Source organism: Paroedura picta, chromosome 4, assembly GCF_049243985.1.
Source record: "Paroedura picta isolate Pp20150507F chromosome 4, Ppicta_v3.0, whole genome shotgun sequence".
Taxonomy (NCBI): domain Eukaryota; kingdom Metazoa; phylum Chordata; class Lepidosauria; order Squamata; family Gekkonidae; genus Paroedura; species Paroedura picta.
Window position 1 is genome coordinate 35,195,003 of NC_135372.1, and position 24,016 is coordinate 35,219,018.

At 49.5% G+C, this 24,016-nt stretch overlaps 1 protein-coding gene and 1 long non-coding RNA gene across 2 annotated transcripts in view; one reads left to right on the forward strand and one right to left on the reverse strand.

Moving 5' to 3' along the window:
• Nucleotides 1-4,303: 4,303 nt before the first annotated feature.
• LOC143835148 (uncharacterized) overlaps nt 4,304-24,016 on the forward strand; it is a 36,250-nt gene continuing 16,537 nt past the window's right edge. Inside the window, exons 1-2 of the long non-coding RNA XR_013230023.1 lie at nt 4,304-4,384; nt 21,895-22,108. This is a non-coding gene — a long non-coding RNA (uncharacterized LOC143835148). The remainder of the gene's footprint in view (nt 4,385-21,894; nt 22,109-24,016) is intronic.
• CRIP1 (cysteine rich protein 1) lies at nt 9,062-24,012 on the reverse strand. The gene is made up of 5 exons (XM_077332340.1): nt 23,835-24,012; nt 16,640-16,734; nt 12,673-12,730; nt 9,573-9,620; nt 9,062-9,409 (listed from the first exon to the last, which is right to left on the reverse strand). The coding sequence occupies exons 1-4, from the start codon at nt 23,872-23,874 to the stop codon at nt 9,580-9,582; spliced, it is 234 nt and encodes a 77-aa protein (XP_077188455.1). The 5' UTR covers nt 23,875-24,012; the 3' UTR covers nt 9,062-9,409; nt 9,573-9,579.

A 24,016-nucleotide genomic window follows, 5' to 3' on the forward strand; every position in this document is an offset into this window, starting at 1 on the left:
CATTCAGGGTGGAATGGCGGCGACTAAAATCACCAATAACGCACGGTGCCGGCTGCAACCGACCGCAACTTCGGTGCATGCCGCCGAAAAAGCCGCATTAGCAAAACGTTGAAGAAAGCGCAGCTTCCAGGTGACCGTGGCGCAACCGGAAGCGGCGCCAGGATCGCCGCGTGCATAATCAGTTCTTCTGAGGTCGGCAAGACCAAGAGAGCTCTGAGAGATCTGCCACTGGCCCAAGGTCACCCAGCTGGCTGCATGTGGAGGAGTGGGGAATCTCCCCAGATTAGAGCCCATCAGCATGGTGACATAATTTCTGGTGCAAACCAGAGGTCATCATGGCATCCCCATGACGCAGAAGACGCTGGAAGAGATGCTCTTGCATTGGCATGACACTCTAGGATTTGTCCCAAACTTAGGTTGGAAGTAAAGGACAAAGCACTGCCTCTGTATAATACAGAGAGTCAGAGAGGCCAGGAGGACCCTGATCATCCTTAATTTCTGCTGCTCTGATGCTATTCCTTGGATGCTCCTCTCAGCAAATCTTCCTTCCTTTTGGCTTGGCACCTTCTCTTCACACTGTGTCTCTCTTCTCCATCCTGGTACTGTGAGGGCAGGACACGCCTCTTGCATCTTTGGCCATCCTAGCTAGACAGACTAGATTAGAATCCTGCTTCTGCTTTCCCCTGTCTAAAATAGAGTTCCTGACAAGAAAGCACTCCTGTTCATTGGCAAAGAGAAAAACAATAAAGGTTACTTGGCCTCTTGTCAGCACATACAAACCAGATAGACTCTGTTGTGTTATGCGCCTCGAGCTGTCTGCTAACCCACAACGACCTTCCCTCTGAGACTCAGCTTGGTGCTGTGGTTAAGAGCAGTGGTTTCTAAGCTGGAGAGCCCGGTTCGATGCCTCCCTCTTCCACATGCAGCCAGCAGGGTAACCTTGGGCCAGTCCCAGTTCTCCCAGAGCTCTCTCAGCCCTGCCTACCTCACAAGGCGTCCGTCATGGGGAGAGGAAGGGAAGGCAATTGTAAGCCGCTTGGAGACTCTTTTGGCTAGTGAAAAGCGGGGTACAAAAGACCTTCTTCACTTCTTCTTTAAACAGAAAAAGCGAAAGCCTGCAGTTCTTTCGAAGCCACCCAGTGGGAATTATGTGGGAAATCTGGGTGGTTTCTCTTCCTCCATTCACTGCCCTTGGTCCCCAGGAGCTCCATTTCATGCAGGGCAGGAGAGGGGACTCCAAACACCCCAGAAACAAGCCAGCATAAGGGGGCCTGGCGGCATCACAAGCCAGCGCTGAAGCCAGCCATGGGTGTCGGCTCAGATGATGCCTCTTGCCACTGCGCCAACCAGCCAGGCTTTCCAGAGCTCCTGTGGCTTTGCCTTTGGCTGCCGACCACCGACCAGGGCAGCGTCTCCCACCGGGAACGTTCCCTGTCAGTGGAGCGGCCAGTCTGGCCCGATGCCTTGAGAGCAATTCCACGCCAGCCTACTCCCTACGGCCGCCGTTCCCGTCTTCTTTCCTCGGTCTTCTAAGGGCGTTTCCCTCCCACACCCCTGTGACTTTCAGAGATGGTTTCAAGGACATCCCTGGTGATTGGCAAAGCTTGAAATAGCCCGGGAGCCTGTCCGCGTGATCGATACGCAGCCTGCCGCCCTCTGTTGAAAACCGCATCCCTCCGAGCCTCCCCTCCTCTATTGACTTCCCAGCCAACGTCCGATGAGCATGAGGCTGCAGAACCAGAGAGGTCAGGGCATGGCAGGGAGGAGAAACAGTGGGAGAAAGCTGCAGTTGGCACCTCGCTCCATTTTTCCCCCAGCCGGGTTCACAAAAATAGATCATCGAGGACGAAAAGGGTGCTGGACTTGGGCAGACCCAGGAGGACAATCCGCAGTCCCCCTGCTCCCGCCCTGCTTTTGCATGGCAGTGCAGAAATGCTCCAGCGGTGGCCGTTGCAAAGATTGCCAGCTTCCTGTTCCATTTTTTCCGCTCATTATCTTTCTGTTTCTCACCCACCCCCTGAGCAGCAGACTGAAAGCAGAGGTTTTGCGGAAATTCTGGTTGCTACAAACAGCCAGTCCTCAAAAGCTCGAAAGTTTATAGCAACTGGAACGGCTGCGGAAACCACAGGGATGGTGCGGGCCGGCTCGCCAGAGTTTCCTACTTGTGTTCGTGCGCCTGGCGTGATCGGGGTCTCCCTGCTTGGTAGCAACCGGCTGTATTTGGGCTGTCGCTTCCTCTCGTGGCCCACAGGAAGACGCTCGCAAGAGCCAAATCTCAGGGCTTGGGTCGGGCATGGCCTGGCTCCGGGTTTATTTTGTGCTGCAATATGATTCAGAATGATTCCCGTCGCCATCTTAGTGTTGATCTAGGATCTGAGACTCGGGTTCAAAGCTCTACTACACCACGAAGGCCGCTGGGAGACCTGCCTAATCGACCTCACTGAGTTTTGGTGAGGCTAAAATGGAGAGAGTATGATGTAAAATGCCCTGAACCTATTGCAGAAAAGAGAGTATGATGTAAAATGCCCTGAACCTATTGCAGAAAAGCTCATGCAGTCTTGGGGGGTTAGCAACAGAGGCATCAGATCAAAATGGCAAGATGTCATAGACTTGCTGTACATCGCGTTGGTCAGGCCGCACCTGGAATGCTGCGAGCAGTTCTGGAGGCCTCACTTGGAAAAGGAGGTGGGCGTAAGGGAGTTGAGTACACAGCAGGCTGCAGAGGTGTCCAAATGGTGGCTCTCCAGATGTCCGCGGACTACAATGCCCATGAGCCCTTGCTGGCAGGGGCTCATGGGAATTGTAGTCCACTGACATCTGGAGAGCTACAGTTTGGCCACCCCTACCCTAGAGGGACATGATGAAGTAGTTGAACGGCTGGGTAGGATGCTGTTCCTGTTGGCAGCAGAAGAGGGGACTTGCCAAAATGGGCTTAAAATATGAGTAGATAGATACCAGCTGGATATTAGGAAACACTTTTTTCTTTTTGTAACAGTAGTTCAGCAGTACTCCCCCTTACTGGCAGTCTTCAAGCAGCGGCTGGATGAGGAAGAAGGAGGAAAAGAGTTTTTATACCCCACTTTTCACTACCTGAAGGCGTCTCAAAGTGGCTTACAATTGCCTTCTCTTCCTCTCCTCACAGCAGACACTCTGTGAGGTAGGTGAGGCTGAGAGAGCTCTGACAGAGCTGTTCTGTGAGAACAGTTCTAACAGGACTGTGACTAGCCTAAGGTCATCCAGCTGGCTGCATGTGGAGGAGTGGGGAATCAAGCTGTCTTGCCAGACTAGGGGCTACTGCTCTTAAACACTATATCATGCTGGCTTTCAGGGATGCTTTAAGGGGATCCTGCCTTCAAGCAGGGGTTTGGACTAGATGGCCTCTATGGACTCATCCAATTCTATGATTCTTTCCTGGGAGAAAGATCATTACAAAATGATGGGAGTTTCTAAGTTAGGCTGCCTTCCATGAGGGGAGCAGCTATATCCAAATGGAACTAGCGTTATGTATGGGAACAGAACGAAAAAGACTGATTATGTAAATATTAAGTGCATGTGTAGAGATTAATTCTGCACAGGATTGCACTGTTATTTGCTTCCATTATTTAGGGCAGGGGTAGTCAAACTGCGGCCCTCCAGATGTCCATGGACTACAATTCCCAGAAGCCCCTGCCAGCAAACGCTGTCCATGGACATCTGGAGGGCCGCAGTTTAACTACCCCTGATGTACCCTCATTTTTCCCTGTAGATTCCTTCTAGGGCAGCCGGATTTGGAAACAAGAAGTAGATTGATTGTGGAAGGGGACATGGCTCAGTGGCAGAGCCTTGGCTTGGCATTCAAGAGGTCCCAGGTTCAATCCCTGAAATCTCCACTTGAAGGACCTGGCAGAAGGTGATATGACAGATCTTAACCTGAGTTCCTAAAGAGCTATTGCCAGTCTGTGGACATGACTGCATTAGATGGACCAAGGGATTGATAGGGCAGCTCTGTGCATTTGTGGGAATCTGTTAATTAATATATTATTGAAACGGGAGGACAAGGAAGGTAACACATGGTCCATAGACCATTCCAAAAATCAAAAAGAATGATGACGGGATACTTGCTGGTAGGACCAACCCAGACAGTAGGTAAGCACTGGAATTCTATAGAATTCTTAATAAAGCTGGATGGTTAGAAGAACACAAAACAAGGGAGGAGAGAGAATAAATTGTTGGAAGGCGGCAAAGCCCAAAGTCTCCAGTTGCAGTCATAAGAAGGGGAAACAGGATGTGCTGAAGTCTGAGCTGGATTAGCTTCCAACCGTGCTGAGAGCAGAACAGGTTTTTAAATTACAGCCCGTTACCAGAACAAAAGAGAAGGTGGGGGTACAGAATGCATTCAACCTTTGTGAGTATGAATGACAATCATGGAATTAACGTCTCTGTGTGTCTCTCTGTCTGTCTGTCTCTCTCTTTCTGTCTCTCCTTAAAGGTTCCTTGTCACGGTAGAGAAAAAGAAATACAGAGCAATTCCTATATTAATCAAGTTGGAGATTATTTTAAAGTACGGTGATAGCTGAAGAGTCACGGGGGGGCTTCTATGGGCTGCTGTACAGATGCCAGCCTCCAGGTGGGCCCCGAGGATCCTCCATAATTAGATCTGGACTACAGAGATCAGCTCCACTGGAGAAAATGGATGTTTGGAGGGGGAACTCTCTGGCATTTACCCCACTGGGGTCCTTGTCCTTTCCAGCGCAATCCCCAGATCACCAGGAATTTTCCAAGTGGGGTCTGACAATCCTACCCTGCCCTCACCTGCTGGGGGCTGAGGGAGACCTAGCAACTTGCCCTCTGTTCAGGGGTGGCTCTCCAGATGCCCATGGACTACAAATCTGATGGCTGGCAGGGGCTCATGGGAATTGAAGTTCATGGACATCTGGAGAGCTGCGGTACTGGCAGGGGCTCATGGGAATTGTAGTTCATGGACATCTGGAGACCTACAGTTTGGCCACCCCTGCATGAGGCACAGTGCTTAGAGCAGGGGTAGTCAAACTGCGGCCCTCCAGATGTCCATGGACTACAATTCCCAGGAGCCCCCTGCCAGCATTCGCTGGCAGGGGGCTCCTGGGAATTGTAGTCCATGGGCATCTGGAGGGCCGCAGTTTGACTACCCCTGGCTTAGAGCACTGGACTAAGATCTGGAAGAGCCAGGCTTGAACTCCCACTTAATCATGGAAGCCAGCTGGACTAGTTTGTCACGCCCACTCATCCCGATCCACCTTACAGGGTTGTTGTAAGGGTCAAATGGAGGAAAGGAGACCAATGGCTTTGAATCCTCAGTGGGGAGAAAGGTGGGATTACAAATGAATCAAATGTGTTGATACATAATTGTTAAAGAATAAATTTTGAAAAATAATTTAAGCAAACACATTTTAAAACATCTGCCTTTGGGGAGAAAAATAGGGGTTTACATGAAGTATAGATAAATATAACATTGGTAGGAGACAGCGAAACAGAAGACTACTCTTTTGGAATGGGCAGCCTTTAATCAACGTGTAACAAATGTAGTATACCATGACATTTGATCTGTTTGTAAATTTATGTAGACATTAACATGGTTGTAAATTTGTTTACCGTGCATGATTCACCAGCTACTTTAGGATAGAAGAAGAGTTTGTTTTGATACCCTGCCTTTTCCCCACCGTAAGGAGGTGGCTTACAATCGCCTACCCTTCCTCTCTCCCCACCACAAACACCCTGCGAGGGAGGTGAGGCTGAGAGAGCTCTGAGAGAACTGTAACTGACTGGCCCAAGGTCACCCAGCTGTCTGCATATGGAGGAGGAGTGAGGAATCAAACCCGGTTCTCCAGATTACAGGCTGCCGCTCTTAACCAATTCAGCATGCTGGTTGCCAGGTCAGGTCCCCCCTAGCCTCCAGCGGGGAATGAGGAGGGTAGGGATGCCACATCGAGGTTGGCAAGCCCCTGGAGATTTGGGGATGGAGGCTGGAGAGGACCTCAGTGAGGCACAAGGCAGACTCCACTCTCCAAAGCAGCCATTTTCTGCAGGGGAACTGACCTTTGTAGTCTGGAGATGAGCTGTAATTCCGGGGGATCCCCTGTTCCCACCTGGAGGCTGGCATCCCTAGTACAGTCTGGCTCATTCTCTGTGCAGGTAGCATGAGGGCCTTGGCCTGCTGCCCCGCGATCGGTTGGAATCAGACGCAGGGACGTAGACTCAGCGGGGTGTTGCTAGGATCTCTGTTCTTTCAGGGCTTTTTCTTCCTATTGTGGCTTTCCTAGAAGAGATTAGCGTTCCCCTGAAGATACTTTGCCCGTCTCCGGGACCTGTGTTTATCTTTTAAACATGAGACTGGAACCCTGATGGGTGGAGAAGGAGGGGAAGAAGGGTGGGGAAGTTAAGCACCTGCTTTTGCTGTGGCCGAAGAGCTGCTGAAGTTGGAAGAAGGCTTTGGCGAATGGAATAGGTAGGCTCCAGGTTACTAACCTGGGCCTATTCTGCACACAATAGCTAATGCACTTTCAATGCACTTTAGAAGTAGATTTTCCAGTTCTGCACAGGAAAGTCCAGCTGCCGAAGCACATTGAAAGTGGGTGCGGAACCGGACCTGGTTTGCTGGAGTGTAGCGAACCATGAGAGCAGAGCAAAAAGTATACCTTCATGACTTAACCAACCAAGACATTTCCCTAAATTTAGACTCCATAGCATTGCATCTTGCTGAAGTCCTCCCATTCCCCAAACTCAATCCCCCCCAAGGTCCATCCCCCAAATCTCCAGGTATTTCCCAGCCCAAAGCTGGAACTCTCTCCATGACTCTGTGGTTCAAATCTGCTGTAGCAAGGAAGTGAACTGCAAGAACCTCAAAGGGGACGCATATACAAGGAATCTTTGCTTGTTGTAGTGTGACTGTAGAACAATTAACTTCACAGTGACGCTTCAGATCTCCTGGAACTCGATTTCAGTCTGAGGGTGGCTTGGATAGGGGATGGCAGTCGATGTTGGTAGGCTCCTGGCACCCGCAGACACCACACCGGAGATCACTGGCCAAATCCAGGGCTCCCGGACTTTTTTGAGCCCGTAGAATTCTGACCCAGTGCGGTGGGCACCATCACCAAACAGCTCTTGCAGGTGGTGGCACCAACCAAAAAAGAATTGCTGCAAAATTCCTTTTAATCTGCATAGCCAATCAGAAACTGCACCGGGGGAAAGCACCTCCCCAACCCCTCACTTTCTAAAAACACTTGGTGAGCAACAGGATAGGTATTTGCAGGTGCCACAGCATGCAAGAATACCACGCTGGGAAGCCCTGCCCTAGTCTTCGTAATCAGGCTACAGAGATAAAACTTGGCTATAGGGGTAAAACTGGCCTCAAGAAGGGCAAGGGCTTTCTTAGCCCAGGCCCTGTGGAATGCTCTGCCTGGTGAGATCAGGACACTCCGGAGGGTTTGCAAGATGGAGCCGTTCTGCCAGGCTTACAGTTGAGGCCAGGAAATAACAGCAAAAAGATGCCGGTCCCCCTGCCTGAGAACCCAGCTGCTGATAAAATCTTTCCAAGTTCTGAAAGACTTAAATTATTAAGAGGCAGTGGTTCTTAAAATGTTTTAAAACTTATATTTCTGTACAATTGTTTTAAAACATGTTTTGAGCTGCCTTGAGCTGCCCAAGGATGGATGAGTTACAATTTAAAAAATATATTATTATTATTATTTTATTATTATTATTATAGCCCATTATTTGATTTCAGATCTGAATGGCTGTATTTGAGTCTAATAGCACTTTAGAGACAAACAAGTTTTGTGGGATATAAACAGGAGCACCAAAAGTCCCTTGACTTTTGCAAGCTAATATCCTGAAAATCTTGTCGGTCTTTAAGGTGCTCCTGTTTCCGCAGTTCGTTTCCCAGCACATTGACTTCTGGATGCTGACCCCAGTTTTGCATCTGGCATTCTACATAGGCAATTTTCTTGGGCGCCATTCAGGAGCCCATTTGCAGCTTGCATTTTAGATTTCGATCAGGAGAGTTGACATTCCTGGCTCCTCCATTGATTCCCTTAAAAAAAAAAAGAGCATGTGCAATAATGCCATCCTCATTGCCATCCTCCCTCCCCCTCTCTTCCTCCCTCTCCTGTGGGAACGCTACCCAAGCACTCCCCTTTTCCATATGCTGTGCGGTTCATTTCCCCTCCTCGCCCAGCCTTCTCGGGAGCAATGCAAATTCAAGGACTGCTTGGGGGAAATTGCATCTTTGTTATAAGTGTGCCACTTCAATCAAGCATTCTGTTCTATCAATTCCCCCCCACACACTTCTCCCTCCTCCCTTCTTACATTAGGACGTTCCTGCATTGTAGCACAAAGACAGCTTTTTCTGTACTTAGAAAAAGCTGTGGGAAGCTGCTGGATGAATTAACAACTACATGAAATTGATCAAGGTTCCATTTCCCTGCATGAAATTGACAAAGAGTGTTCGGATGAATGTTCAATCTTGCTGGAGGGGGAGGCGGTGTGTGTTGCTTGTGCTACTTTGAAACTACACTGTAACACAATCTTATTTTTAAAAATGTTAAAACTACAGCAGGGAAGGGAGGAGGGCAGGCAGAGACTCAAACGTCATCAATTTGGAACTCAAACATCATCATTTTGAGGCGGGAAACAGTGGAGGAAGCCAATACAACAATTGAGCTTCCACTTTTGGTTACTGCAAATTCCCTTCCGGTGAGGGGGGGAACTCATATTTTCTTGGGATTCACAAAATGCGCAGCAAACAGGGAGCACATTGGGTGCTGCCCCCCAATCACGAGATATTATGAAAGTAATGAAATTCAATGGAGCTCTATGAGTGCTGCTGTAAAGTTTTTAATGACTGTGGAAATGGTCCTACTGTGGTCCAACCTGGCTACCCTCAGAATCTGAATGGGTCAAAATGCGGAGGATCCAGCCTGTGTGAAAATCCTAAAAGAAACCCCCAAGCTCTGTTAGTGGGCTTGTAGTATGAAAAAAAGCCTCTTATGAACAAACAACAAATGCACACACCCATCTAATAACAAAACAGACTGCAGCCAATGACTTTAATTCAAGCTTTTAATAACAGAGACAGAATCATCGTTGCTCAAGAATAGGGTCTAAAAGCAGGTTTGGAAGGGGGAGATGGAGCTGTTGGCTGGGATTGCTTATTTCCAGGATGCTCAACATCGTTGTCACTGTCAGCGATCTCGCCCAGTTTCGGACGAAACACAAACGCTTATCCGCCCTGTCTTCCATCCGAACAGGAAGCTTTCCAGCCATTCGGTACGATTCCTCTTTAGAATGCTTTTTTTTTGAATATGCAAGCTTGCCGCAGAAGGGGGAGGAATGCATTGTGGGTATAATGCCTGTGAGATTGCCAGGATCCCCCAAAACCCTCATCCTTCCAGCTCTAACGAGAGAGAGAGAGAGAGAAAAGAAAAGTGCCGTTAAGTACAAAGGACTCTCTACCACACCAGGCTGTCTGTCTCTCAGGAGGCATCGGAGAAGGACAGTCCTTGACTGAGATGCCAGGGCATCCAGAGGAAGTTGGTCATGAGGACGATGATGATTACCTGAGCTTCATTTGAACGTGTGGCTTTCAGCACCTCCCCGGCCAAATCCTGAAAGACATCGAAGATGGATACTGAATACTGCTTCTCGCCACTTCTAGCTAACATTTCAAAAGAACAGGCTCTTATAGGCCAGCCTTTCTCAATGTTCTTACTGTCGAGAAACCCCTGAAACATTCTTCGAGAAATTCCAGTATTGGTGCGATTGTGCAGACTACGGTTGGGAAGCAGAGCTGTGGACACACCCACCTGGAGCCCCACCCCTTCCTACCACCCCCAGGCCCATCTTTGGCCATTTTGGGAGGGGTTGGCGGGGATTGAGATGACTATTTATCCCCTGATAAATGTTTTTTTTAATTAAAAAGATACATATTAATTCCCACCCATTTGGGAAACCATTTCAAGGCCATCAAGAAACCCCAGGGTTTCGTGAAACCCTGGCTGAAAAAGGCTAGGGATCATTTTCGTTTCGAATGAGTAAAATCAGAAAAAGTTCATGCTATTTCAGTACAAGCCACATGGACACTTGTAACTGCCTGATGCTGAAACAGAATCTGGACCGGTTACTGTCAGAAAGACAGGGGGTCCCCAGGGTCTCCGGCAGGAGTCTTCCACATCACTTAATGCTTGGTCCCGTTACATGGAGATGCCAGAGATTGAAGTCGGGACTTTCCACACGCCATCAGTCCTGCCCAAAAGTGCCAGCTAAGGCCACTAGCAGATTCAGATTCAGAGTACCTTTATTGGCAAAGCCTAAAATTGCAAAGCCTAAAATGAAAGTTTCAAACAGTTCCAGATGTAAAATCTATCGTAAAAGATTTTCATTTAAATGGCCAGTAAAAACTTTGCTACTTTTATAGTAGTTGCTGAGTCCCTCACATTTAGTATCATTTTAATCCAGTGTTTCTCATGAACACAACTGAATTTCAATTTATTCAGATAATTAGCTAACGGGCGACGATATACTTCAAACTTAGGACACACCAGAAGTATGTGGTACGTGTGTGCTGGCAGAACAAAAAGTTGGGCAGAAGATGAAGACCTGTTTTTTTTATACCCTGCTTTTCACTACCCAGATGGAGTCCCAAAGCAGCTTTCCCTTCCTCTCCTCACAACAGGCACCCTGTGAAGTAGGTGGGGCTGAGAGAGTACAAAGAGAACTGCTCTGCGAGAACAGCTCTAAGAGACGAGCCCAGAGTCACCCAGGTGGCTGGCTGTGGAGGAATGGGGAATCAAACCTGGTTCTCCAGATTAATCACTACACCACACTGTGTATGATATGGGTAAGGCAGCTACGTGGACGAGCCCAGAAAGGTTAAGTCTGTAAGAAAGCCCCAAGAAAACTTGAGCTGGTCACTCACGGAAGACTCCTGCCATACTGTACAATTTGGGCTAGTCACAGTTCTCTTAGGGCTGTTCTCTCAGCAGTTCTGTTAGAGCTCTCTCAACCCTGCCTACCTCAAGGGGTGTCTGTTGCGTGGAGAGGGAGGGAAACATGCGTTAAAAACAGGGTATAAAAACTTCTATTTTGGTTCCATAATAGGTCGCATCGTACAAAACGGTTCACAAACTTACTTGGATCAATGACTGTGATCTATAGTGCTGTGTATCGTTTAATGTTAAGTCGGGTTCTATTATGTTATTTCTGCACTGCTTAATGAGTCACGTGACTACTAGTGCTATGCTTCAGCTCTTGCTGGCGGTTCCAGACTGCTAAAATCCTAACGCATCGGTTTTATTTGAATGCCTCACTTTGTTGACTGCACAGGCTCATTCTGTGTGATCGGCCACAAATCTCTGTGAGACAGGGATGTGTATGGGGTCAACACAGCCTCCCCTAAGAAATGAAGCATTTAATTTAATGCGCTCTGATTTAATGCACTCCCTCCTGGCAAGCTTGCACCTTCTCTCACTCCTTATGTGCAAAGGTTTTCAACAGACACACTCCTTCAGTCTGCCATCCTCCCTGCCCCTCTTCCGTCATGACCATCTCTACTTTGGGGGAGTGCCTAAGCCCGCACCAGGTGTGCCTGGCCTCTACCAGGACCAGGGCTTTTTCAGTCCTGGCCCCGACCTGGTGGAATGAGCTCCCGGAAGAGCTAATGGCCCTGTCAGAGTCATCACAGTTCCGCAGGGCCTACAAGATGGAGCTGTTCCGCCTGGCATTTGGTTGAGGCCAGAACAAGGAAGATCTATTGAGTCCTGCCTCTGAGCACACCCCTGGTACGCTGGGCTGGAAGAGTCCATTGAATCGGGGGTGGGGGGGAACGGTTAGAGATTCAGGGTTTTTATGGGTACTGTAGAGTTACTGTATTTTAGTCCGTTGTAAGCCTCCATGAGCCAGCTGGACCGAGTGGTGGTCAACAAATACAATAAATATAAATAAGCCATACAGGGAACATCTCTGCCTCTTCCCCCCAACCAATCAAGGGGGTTTGCCCCTGACTTAGCCTGAACTTCTCCTGCTTCTTTCAAACCCGGTACGTTTTGTTTCTTTTTATCCTATGAACCCAGCATTGAGAGCCACCCTTGCAGGGCTGGTTGCAGGTGACTCATAAGCCCTGGGCAGGCAGTACCCACGGCCGCCCTCCTCACCCCTGCCTTCCTGCCTACCCACCTCCCCGCTGATGCCTGTTTCCCTTGTCTGCTCACAAAGCCACCCACGGCCCATGCATGCACCAAGCTGTCTGCAGTCCTTTCCCCAATGGGGCCAAGCAGTGAATATATCGGTGGTGTGGTTGGTGGCATGCCAGCAGAGGAGTGAGCAGAAGATGCCCGCACCAGGGGGGCTTGCAATAAGGCAGCTGTCCCACCTGAGGGCATGCTGATGCCGGCCCTGCATCCTAGTTAGTGTACCCTGAGTTTTTGCTCTGCCTGTCCATGGTTCCACTTGCTTTCCACTCTGGATCTCCTTTGAGTTACTATCTGCATCTCTGTCTAGAATCCCGTGTGGCTCCCTTACCAAGCGATTCCCTCCCGGATCATGCGTGAGCAAGTTGGAAACACTGCCCTTGGGGATCCACAAGATCATGCTTTTTGCAGTCACATCCCAGCAAGCGAACTGACCTCCCGAATCACTCCCTTCCCCTGCAAGACGCCTTACCTTTGGGGCCAAACAGTGCTGCGTAGCAAGGGTGGTTGCAGTAGGGCTTCCCCTCATGCTGCAAAGACAAACACAAACAGCTCAGGAGAAATGCCACTGGCAGGACGTCTGGGTGAGGCCTGTCAGGCTTCTGAGAATCAGAGCGATTAACCAGTGAAAACGGAGGCAGGTACAAAACCATAGCTCCACCCCATCATGCAAGGTGGCAGGACAAATAGATTTTAAACCCATTAAGCTGCTTTAAGACAAAGCAGGTCCTTTGCCTGTAGAGCACAGTTTCGTCTACTCCAGAGTTCTCCAACCTTTTTCCACCCGTGGTCACATCTGGAATTCTGACACAAAATGGCTGCCACCACCTCTAGAATTCTGACACAAAATGGCTGCTACAGCTTTCTTCCAACATGGTGAAGATGCTTACGTTGGGGTGGCAGCTGGTGTCAAAACAATGTCTGTTTGTTTTTTTTAATCTGCACAGCCAATCAAAGCTTCAATGACCATCAACTTGGCAAAAGTGTATTAATAAATGTATTTGGAATAACAAAAGACCTTGAATTGCTTTTTAAGGTATTACAAGATGGGAAAAAAGAGGGATCTCTAATGTCAAATTGTATTATCATGCAGCAGTTTTAACGAGGATTTCAGATTGGAATTTTTAAAAAAAATCTAGTCTTTGGAGGTACCAGGGATTGAACCAGAGACCTTCTGCCTACAAAGAAGATCCTCTACCGCTGAGCTACAGCCCCTTCTCTGGCTCTGCAGCCGACTCCTGTAAGGAACAGAACTAACTTTTGTCCTGAGAGCTTTGGGCACCATTTCCTTCACTAACAATGCTAAAGTACTCCTAAAGGTGGGAAGGAAGCAATCATTGGGGAAAACAGTCTGTGGGCTGTTTGTCCCACTCAAGTGTGTGTGCCAAACCTGTCTGCTAAAAGTAAAAACTGAAAGAAATGCCGGAATATTTTTTTACCCAAGGGAAATCCAGCCATAAATTCTATGTGCAGGTAAGTACAATTCAGGACTGGAAAGAAATATGCTTTCTTAGTGGAGAAGCACAAGCCGCTTTGACCAGTGAATATGATAAGTCCAAGTCCACAAGTAGATGTTGTCACACCATTAAAAATATAAGTGGTGCCCAGGTGGATCAGAACAGTGGCCCATCTTGTCCAGCACCCTATTTCCAAACAGCATCCAGTTCCCATGGAAGGCTGATGAACGGGACACAGAGGCCAAAGTCTCCCCCTAAAGTTGCCCCTAGTAGCAACCGGCTACAACAATAGACTGCCCATGAACATGGGAACTCCCAACTTGCTGCAATAGTTGTGAATGGGCCTTGCCTCTGTTGGAAAATGCAAGATCTATTGTGTGCATGACTCAAAATCATATGAAGAATATCCTACAGGGGGCATCAGAGGAGATGTGTATTTGGCATAGTTAGAATGGAAACTCCCTGATATTTTTCAAATAAGCTCCTCCAGCATCTAAATTTGCTCTTTGACTTCCTGCTCCTTCGAGCACACTTCCTCCCTGCTTGCCTTCAGAACAGAACGAAAGCAGAACAGTTAGACAAGTTAGATAAGACTTTCTCTCTCTTCTCTCTATGCAAAGTTGTTTCGCTTCACAACAAAACTGTTTTATTCTTTAAAGCAGCCTGGCCTTTTGCATTTTTGAACTATTCCGCGGCAGGTCGCCTCACTATCAAGAGGAGGCAGTTTGGCCAGAAATCCTTGCTTGAAGGTCAATTCGGAATCGGCTCTGCACACGGACCGCATCCTACCAGCGGTTAATGGCTGCCGGCCACCCAGTCAATTCTGTTCAACCCACATTCAGATGACTCATGTTAATGGAAAATTACTCTGAAGTATCTGATTTGGGGTGGGGGGAAGCTATCTAGATGTGTGCAGAATGAGCACAATAACAGGATCTAGCTGGGGGCTTTCCCACATGACCGTCTCTCCCAATATCAGCCTGTGCCCCATCTCTGTTCCTACCCCTGCTTCCTGCATGTGACAGTAATCCCGTAAGACAGGATGCTTATTGACAGCTTGATAACATGTTTTCTGGGTTCCTGTTTTAGTCCTCTGGCAGGTGCTACTAGGGGCAGGGAGCACAACCTGTTCCTGTTGATTTTTGGAAGGCCAAAGGTGGCATTATTTCAAAGGGTTCTTTTGGTTTATGGTTGGGCAACACAGCAGAGCTTGACTGTTTTGGATGCTCTGTGTTTTTGTCATAGGCTGGTGATGCTATTCTGTTTGTTTTTATATACTGGCAAGCACTTTGGAAGTTGTTTTTTTACACGCCGCTTTTCACTACCCAAAGAAGTCCCAAAGTGGCTTATAAACACATTTCCCTTCCTCTCCCTACAACAGACACCCTGGGAGGTAGGTGGGGCTGAGAGAGTTATAAGAGAACTGCTCTTCAAGAACAGCTATGAGAGAACTGTGACTAGCCCAAGGTCTCCCAGTTGGCTGTATGTGAAGGGGTGGAGAATCAAATCCGGCTCTCCAGATTAGAGTCTGCTGCTCTTTAACCCACTACACCTGTGAACAGGAAAGGGGTGATCAATTTTCCAAAACATGAAACAGCTGTGTACTAAGTTGGCCTCTCACTGCTCTTTCAAGGCCATTGTTGTCTACTCTGACCAGCAGGAACATCTGAGGATCTCTAAATTGAGGTCAACTTGGTTCCTTGCTCCCAGTGAGAGAGAGTTATTGACCCATGCTGAACAAGGGAGAGGTTTCGTACTTTATTGTTCACCATCTTGTTATGCTATATTAGATTTTGTATTAAGGGATATTTTAGGAGATTTTATTGTATTTTTAGTGATTTTGTAAACCGCTGCAAGACATTTGAGAGCAGCGGTATATAAATATAAATAAATAAATAAATCTACTATCCGATCAATTGAATGGGAACTGCTGGGGATTGAACCTGGGACTTCCCTCATGCCAACAAGATGCTCTGCCAACTGAACCATGGCCCCTTGTTTAAGATGCCATATCCTGAGCTAGGTCCTTAGTGTATCAAGGTCAGCATTGTCTTCTTTGACTGGCAGTGACTCTCCGGGGTCCCAGGCATAGGGCTTTCACACCACTTACTATTGGAGCTTTTTCTTACCTGGGTAATCTGCACGGGGCTTTGTACCCAGCCCCAGTTCGAATTAATCCCTCCCGTCCACACTGAATTCGATTTGCTTTTTGATTTTGGGTGCTTTAAATCTTCCCTCTGCATCATGCATGATTAATTCGTGGTGACCCTACCTTTCCCTTGCGATATCCTGGAGTGGATATTAGCCTCAATATTTGAAAAACTGCCATGAGTAAGTGTGCAGCTCTCTGCTTTTTCCGAATTAACTTGATGACTCGCTGTAGTCTTCCCTGATTGGCCAGGGCATCAGTTCAAAGTCTTCCTGGTTCCCGGTTGCAAGGCTTGTCTTACACTCCAGAAGCCCTAACTTCTCTCAGCAGAGATTTGCCTATTGGATTTATTCCCCCTTCTCTGCTGTCTCCAATCCTCTCCCCGCCCCATTCAAGAAAAGGAAGAGGCTCCTGCTATGCTTGGCTCCCCCCCCCCCCCGCCTGTTCTGAGCTTCCCCAATCGAGTGCAGAACACTTTCTTTTTCAATGGTATATGTGGGGGGAATAGAGGAAGACACGAGTTCAAATTGATCTGAATTCAGCAAGATCCACAACGGAATAAACAAAATAAGTGCAGAATCAGCCCTGGAGAGTAAACCTGGGATCTTCCATGTGCCAAGCAGATGTTCTGCCAACTGAGCCACGCCCCCTTGTTTAAGCTACCTTATCCCAGGTCATAAATTTGGTCTATCAAGGTCAATCTTGCTCGCTCTGACTGGCAGCCCCTCTCAGCGGTCTTTCCTGTCTGACGCTGCCTGAGCCTTTCAACTGGAGAAATCAGGAATTGAACTCGGGACCTTCCTCACGGCAAGGAGCCACAGCCCTCCACGTACCTCTGCATGGCCGCCAGAAGTCAGGGTTTTGTTGCATTTTTCACACTTCAAGCACGGGCGGTGCCAGTCTTTCCCCAGGGAGGTGACTTTCTCAGCTGCCAACGACAAGAGCACAAAAAAGCGGAGATGACTGAAAGAGCTCAAAGGTGTTATAAAAAAATAGCTTCCTCTTTTGACCTCTCTCTCTGCACAGCAGTCTTGTTTTCAAAAACTTTTTTTACTTGTAGCCTCCCCCCCCCCATGTCCCCAAGCAGGGAACCCTAAACCGCTTATGTCATTCTCCTCTCCTCCATTTTCACCTTCACACCAACCCTGCGAAGTAGGTTATGCTGAGAGAGTGTGACGGGCTGGAGGCCATGCAGCGAGCATCCACAGCAAAAAGAGGATTCAAACTGGACCCTCGTCCAACATCAGAAGGCAAAAAGGGCCTCCCACTCTTACCCGTCCCTCCAAGCGCATCTATGCGGGCGATCATGTCCAGTTTCGGCCCCCAGCTCTTTTAATGGCCACAAGAGCCATTGATTCTGGTTCCTAGCAGACTATCACCACCAAGTTGTCGCCTACTATAGAGCCAGCGTGGTGCTGCAGTTAAGAGCAGCAGACTCTAATCCGGACAACCAGGTTTGATTCCTCCACTCTTCCACATGCAGCCAGCTGGCTGACCTTGTGCTAGTCACGGTCCTCTTAGAACAACCACCCCACAGATGGGGAGAAGAGGGGGGAAGTGTTTGTGAGCTGCTCTGAGGCTCTTTTGGGCAGTGGAAAATGGGGTATCAAAATTCTGCTGAGCCAGACCTTTGGTCTGGAGAGACTGAGCAGAACTGTCTACTTTGGCAGCAGCTCTTCAGGGTCTCACGTGAAAGCCCTTGACACTGATCCTAGAGAGGCAGTAGATGTTCTACTAAGCCACGGCCCCCCCACTGTCAGGCTGAACGCCTGATGCCACCTTCTAGGGCAGGGGTTGTCAAACTGCGGCCCTCCAGATGTCCATGGACTACTATTCCCATGAGCCCCTGCCAGCGAATGCTGGCAGGGGCTCATGGGAATTGTAGTACATGGACATCTGGAGGGCCGCAGTTTGACTACCCCTGTTCTATGGAGCCAAGTCTCTGGTTTCACACGGTCTACTCCAATTGACAGCAACACGGCTGGGTCGGAAATAAAGTCCTCCTTCCTTTCCTTTCAGTCCTAGATGCTCACAGCTCTACCATCTTGAGCTGTAGAAAACGTCTAGATACTCGGTTCGGAACCAAGAGTTCAAAGGGCTGATTCAGTCACACCCAATGTAATTTTTGGATCTTTATCTTTGAGTCAGAAGTGTTTCAAGAGAGTGGAGGCGTAAAGTGGTTGCTTCAGGGGTCAATTGAGAGCCAGTTTGGTGTAGTGGCTAGCAGTGAGGACTTCTAATCTGGCATGCAGGGTTCGAATCTGCTCTGCCCCCACATGCAACCAGCTGGGTGACCTTGGGCTCGCCATGGCACTGATAAAACTGTTCTGACCGGGCAGTGATATCAGGGCTCTCTCAGCCTCACCCACCCCACAGGGTGTCTGTTGTGGGGAGAGGAATGGGAAGGCGACTGTAAGCCGCTTTGAGACTCCTTCGGGTAGGGAAAAGCAGCATATAAGAACCAACTCTTCTTCTTCTTCTTCTTCAAGTAAAGGTCTTTCACGTCTGATCTTTCTAATCAGAGATCAGATCTAGATCAGGGACCTTTGGCAGGCAAAGGTGACATCCTGCCACTAAGTCAGTGCCTCACCTCTATCAGACCTTTACCGGTCCAAGACAGCATTGCCGACTCTGTCTAGCAGCAGTTCTCCAGGGTCTCAGGCACAGATCTTTCAAATTATTTTTTTCTTGGAGACACTGGGGCTAGAACCCGGGACTTTCTGGGTCTAGAGCAGATCCTCTTCCACCGAGCTGCAGCCCCGCTCTGCTTCGGCAGCACAAGGCAGGTACCGACAACCGATTCTATCCTAGCTTCATATCGAAAGTTGCTGTGACATGCCAGTCAGGGCTGGAACACTCCATCCCCCCTGCAATACACTGCAAAAGCCGGTACTTCGGGCAGAAAGGTGCTGTGACCCTCCTCAAAAGAGCAGTCGTACTATCCCTCCATGGGGGCCAGTGTGGTGTCGTGGTTCATAGCGGCAGCCTCTAATCTGGAGAACCAGGCTCAATTCCCGAATCCTCCACAAGTAGCCAGCCGAGTGACCTTGGTCCAGTCCCAGTTCTCTCAGAGCTCTCTCAGTCCCACCTACCTCACAGGATTATCTGTTCAGGGGAGAGGAAGGGAAAAGTGTTTGTAAGCTGTCCTGGGACTCCTTGGGGTAGTGAAAAGGGCGTATATAAATACAGCTCTTCTCCTTTCCCACCGAGACCTGGCCACTCACCCACACACCTTAACCTCGGGACAAAAGGCAAGATTAAGGGTTGTCGTTTCTTCCAGCCGCCGCAAATATTGACAAAAGGAATAAGCATAGGCTTTCAGAGCAACGCCCAGCTCTCCCTTGGCCTTTGACCAGGTCCCTCCCCTGTTCCATGCCCCCACCGCCATCAAATAATAAAAAAAGATCTGTCAGCAGGGTGGTCCGAGATTGTCAAATCGTTTTTGAAAGGTCAGATTCATTAGAGCTATAAAATTACGTTTTCCTCAAAGGCAGGCTCACACTAATCCTATGTGCCAACCAATGACTTAACTCTTATGGCAAAACCGTGACATTGACAAAGGGCTCTGGAAGGAGCCCTGGCGGCTGAGAACTGCTAGGGCCCTCTTCCATACCACGGAGCTCGGAATTACAGCCATTTATGCGATGACGTCACAGCCAGCATTTCCTGCAGTCTCCCCAAGCCTCATTTGCGGCATTTTTTCCCTGCAATATAAAAGGCAATTACCCACAGTCCATACAGCACCAGAAAGTGCTGCCAAGCTGCAGCTGACCTACGGAGACTCTGGAGGGTCTCCCCTCCCAGGACCAGCCAGGGCCGACCCTGCTTAGCTTTCGAGATCTGACCAGATAGGGCTAACCTGGGCCGTCCTGGTGAGGGCAGGAGTCTGTACGGGGTAGATTCAAGTGGGTAACTGTGATGATCTGAGGCAGCAGAACAAATTTCGAGTCCAGGGGCACCTTTAAGGCCAACTAAGTTTTATTCAAGGAATGAACTTTGTGTCTGAGGAAGTATGAACTCACCTGAAAGGTGCCACTAGACTAAAAAAATTGGTCCATACAGGGATGATCTGGGGCCAAGGGACCAAGCCCTATGAAGATAGGTTGAGGGACTTGGGAATGTTCAGCCTGGAGAAAAGGAGGTTGAGAGGGGACATGATAGCCCTCTTTAAGTATTTGAAAGGGTGTCACTTGGAGGAGGGCAGGATGCTGTTCCCGTTGGCTGCAGAGGAGAGGACACGCAGTAATGGGTTTAAACTTCAAGTACAACGATACAGGCTAGATATCAGGAAAAAAAAATTCACAGTCAGAGTAGATCAGCAGTGGAACAGGCTGCCTAAGGAGGTGGTGAGCTCCCCCTCACTGGCAGTCTTCAAGCAAAGGTTGGATACACACTTTTCTTGGATGCTTTAGGATGCTTAGGGCTGATCCTGCGTAGAGCAGGGGGTTGGACTAGATGGCCTGTATGGCCCCTTCCAACTCTATGATTCTGTGATTCTATGATGCTTAATGTACCTGATTCCTGACTCTTTAAATACTCTGCCTTTTGCTTCCTTTCTCAGCCACAATCATTGCTTTTCCTGAGTCATCAGTCACTCCTTTTCCTCCCCCTTTGCAGCTAATGAGATTTGAGACTGTGGTCCATCATATCTTCTCCTCCATGCTTGTAATTGCACAATTAGGATATCACATCCATGGGAGGAGCCGTCTTGTTGCAATGGAGATACATGCAGTGATTGACGCTTCCCCCTCCCTGTCTTCCTCCCCCCAATTATTGATGAGGAACCCATTTGGGCAGGAGGGGGGTGTACGTTATTAAGCACCGCAGAGCCAGAAGCAGTTGGCTTTCCCTCCCTAGCAACCAGCAGGAATAAACAGGTGAACGAGCCAAGCCTGGTGGTTGTGGGCATTCCAGGCTGCGTTTGGTAGTTTAAGTCCCTGATGTTTTGCCAGGAACCATAGCTGGTGTCTTCGGAGGGAGGGCACAGAGAGATGGAAATTTCTCCCTGCCAAAGCTTGGGCATTCCAAACTGGGGTGAAAGAGCAGCAGGAAAGGGGGTGCAGATATCGATGTGGCACAGAGAGAAGCCACAGTTCTGACTCCCCCAAAGGCATTCCCGTCATCTCCCCAAAAGCAAAAGGGCCTGCCCAGCAGCTGGAAGGGGCTCAGCCTCTCTCCACTTCGTAGCTCTTCCTAGTTGGCAGGCAATCCCGATTAGCAACCGTGCAACAGATTAGCAAGCGCTGAGCCAAATGAGTAGCTTCGTTACACCGGAGCAGTGTTCTGAAAACCGGAGTCCCAGAATCTCTATAAAGACTCATTAAACATGTCCCATGGCACTTTGTCACCCAGAGATCCTTTCCCCAAGCGCATAAAGGCGCGTCTACATCTATTTCCTATGCATGTGCCCTCCACACCTCCGATGAAGGGAACCGACTCTCGAAAACGCACGACAGAATGGAATCGTATTCTGTCTTCAAGGTTCTCCTGGATCCCTGCGTTATTTCAACATTTATCAAGCCACGTGTCGTAATTTTTCTCCCATCGTCCAGGGCAAGCAGCTCTGAACGGAAAGCCAGCCTGCCGGATCAGGCCGGCGGTCCGCCCCGTCCGACATCCTGTTTCCCACAGTGGCGAGGCCCGTTGTCCTGGAGAGTCAACAAATAGGGCGGGGAGGGATTCCTGAGGCGTTTTGGCAGCCGGGGGGCGAACTCTGGTGACTGACCGGCAGGCGTGGCCCTTCAAGTCCTCTCGGGGCAGGAAACGCTCCCTGAGGGCAGCCACACCCAGCACTGAGCAAGGGCCTGCCACCTCACGGACATGGGCCAGAGTCCCCAGCTCCTAGTCTGAACTCCGAATGAGAAGGATCTGGGGCAGGCCCAGCCGCAGATTCCAGCACACACGTCCACATGGATTCCCACTTCGTCCCAGCGTCGCACATGACTGAAATGGCAGCCATGCACAACCCTCAACAGGAAAGGGAGGGGAGATTTGAACTTTCCATTCTAGTTTCATTTGCCTCATGAAGAAGAGGAGGCTTTCATACCTCATTTTTCTCAATCTCCTTCCCTTCCTCTCCCCACCACAGGCACCTTGTGAGGCAGGTGCGTCTGAGAGAGCTCTGAGAGAACAGTGGCCGGCCCAAGGTCACCCAGGTGGCTGCATGCAGAGGAGGAGTGGGGAATCAAACCCGGTTCTCCAAGTTAGAGGCCACCAGAACAGCACGCTGGTTCTTCAGCTATAAACACTTTGTGCTGGCTTCACCCGCCTGAAATAATTGGGAATCAACGGAGACATACCAGGTATGTACCATTGGATCCAAATATCTAGATCAAAATTAACTATTAAAATATTTGTCCTGGGCAGGATAGCCCAAACTTGCTCGATCTTATCACCTCTCAGAAGGCAAGCAGGGTCAGCCCTGGCTAGTATGTGGATCAGAGACCTCCAAAGGTCATACCAGGATCATGCCACAGAGTCAGGCCATGGCAAACCACCCCTGAAGCCTCCTGCCTTGAAAATCCCACAGGATTGCTGCACATCAGCTGTGACTTGGCGGCATTTTCCACCAGCACATTTAAATATTCAGATGCCCAGGTGTTCGATACGTCAAGTGTGGCTCTAGGAAATATCTTCTTCTTAACCTTCCTATCTTATTGTCAAAGGTGTTAAACAGATCGAAATCCAACCCTCTTTCAGCCAGCCCCTGAGGCAAAAACTGCTAAGGTGGTTTTCCAGTCCTCATCTACAAGGAAAAACTGGATGCTGTTTTGAGATAGTAAATTCACACAACCTATTCAGAGGGAAGGCAACTAGTATTCTGTCAGATCAGACCAGATTTCCCATTCCAACAACATAAGTTCTAAGGACGCAAGAAGACCAGACGTGCATTTACAGCCTCTGTCCGGACGCCCTGTGCTTGCGAATTGGCCTTCCAATACGGCGCGAAGGATAAAGAATTGAATTGAGTGAGCATTAATGCTCTTCTATAATGACAGATCGTTAGGTCTGCTAAATAGCCCAGGAATAGAACAAAAGAAGGGGGATTCCAAAGAGCATATGCAGTGTGCCCACTACGAAATGCAGATGAAGGTAGCCAAGTGCTCCCTCCCTGCCCCCCACCCCACTGCTCTCAGAAGCATTTTTCTTGATGCCGCTCACTTTTGGTTGGGTTCCACACCCCACCCCTGCGCGCACACACTGTTTTCAGAAGTGGTCATCCTTATTGCAATAACAGCCACAGGAGGCAAATCTATCCAACTCCCTCGTCTGCCCTAGAGACCTTAGAGTGGAATACACGGTTCTCACCAACTTGTGCACAGCGACCCTGAAGGCAGGCTAGGAAGCTGCTCAATGACATTCATGTGTGTGTGTGCGATTCCCAGATGCTACTCTGAGACTAACTGCACCCCATTGGCCCAAGGCAAAGAAGGGCAAGGGGGCATCACTGCCTGGTTTGGTCCGTCCTGAGATCCAACTGGACTCCCTAGAATCATGAAGTTGGAAGGGACCTCCACGGTCATCTAGTCCAACCCCCTGTACAACTACCTGCCCTCCCACAGTGCCCCCAATTTCATGCCCCAATGATCCCCACCACCACCAAAAATCTCTACTAGAATCCAGCCTGGCCTGGAGGAAATTCACCCACCGTCCCACAGCGGCGACCAGCAGTTCCCTGGGCATGCAAGGACGGGCCACAAGAGCCAAGCACCGGCACATCCCTTCCTGGCACAACAACCAGCCTAAGTTCATCAAATCGCCCCTGGAGTTCCCCGCGGAGGAGAGGAAGGCGCTGGGGGTTAACCGCTTCCTGCAACGGGCCGCTCTGTCAAGGCGCGAAGAGGCCAAGGGGGAAGAGGAGGACGCTGGGCGCGTCTTTCAGCCTCGGAAGACCCGAGTTCGAATCGCCGCTCGGCCACGGGAGAGGCAAAACGAGGAGGGGAGAGGTCGGGGCATGTGCCGCCGCCATCCATCCATCCATCCATCCATCCATCTCCATCCATCCCCGCGCCCCGGCCGGTGCCTTACCGAAGTAGACCTCCTTCTCGCAGCGGGGGCACTTGGGCATGGCGGCGGCGGACAGGAGAGCAGAGGAGCGCGCAGTCCGGGCGGGAGGCGAGGCAGGAAGGCGCTGCTGTGCGGTGCCGCCCGAGGAGCGCTTCTCTTCCTCGCCGCGCCCAGGGCCACCCCACCCTCCCCGCCGCCCTTGG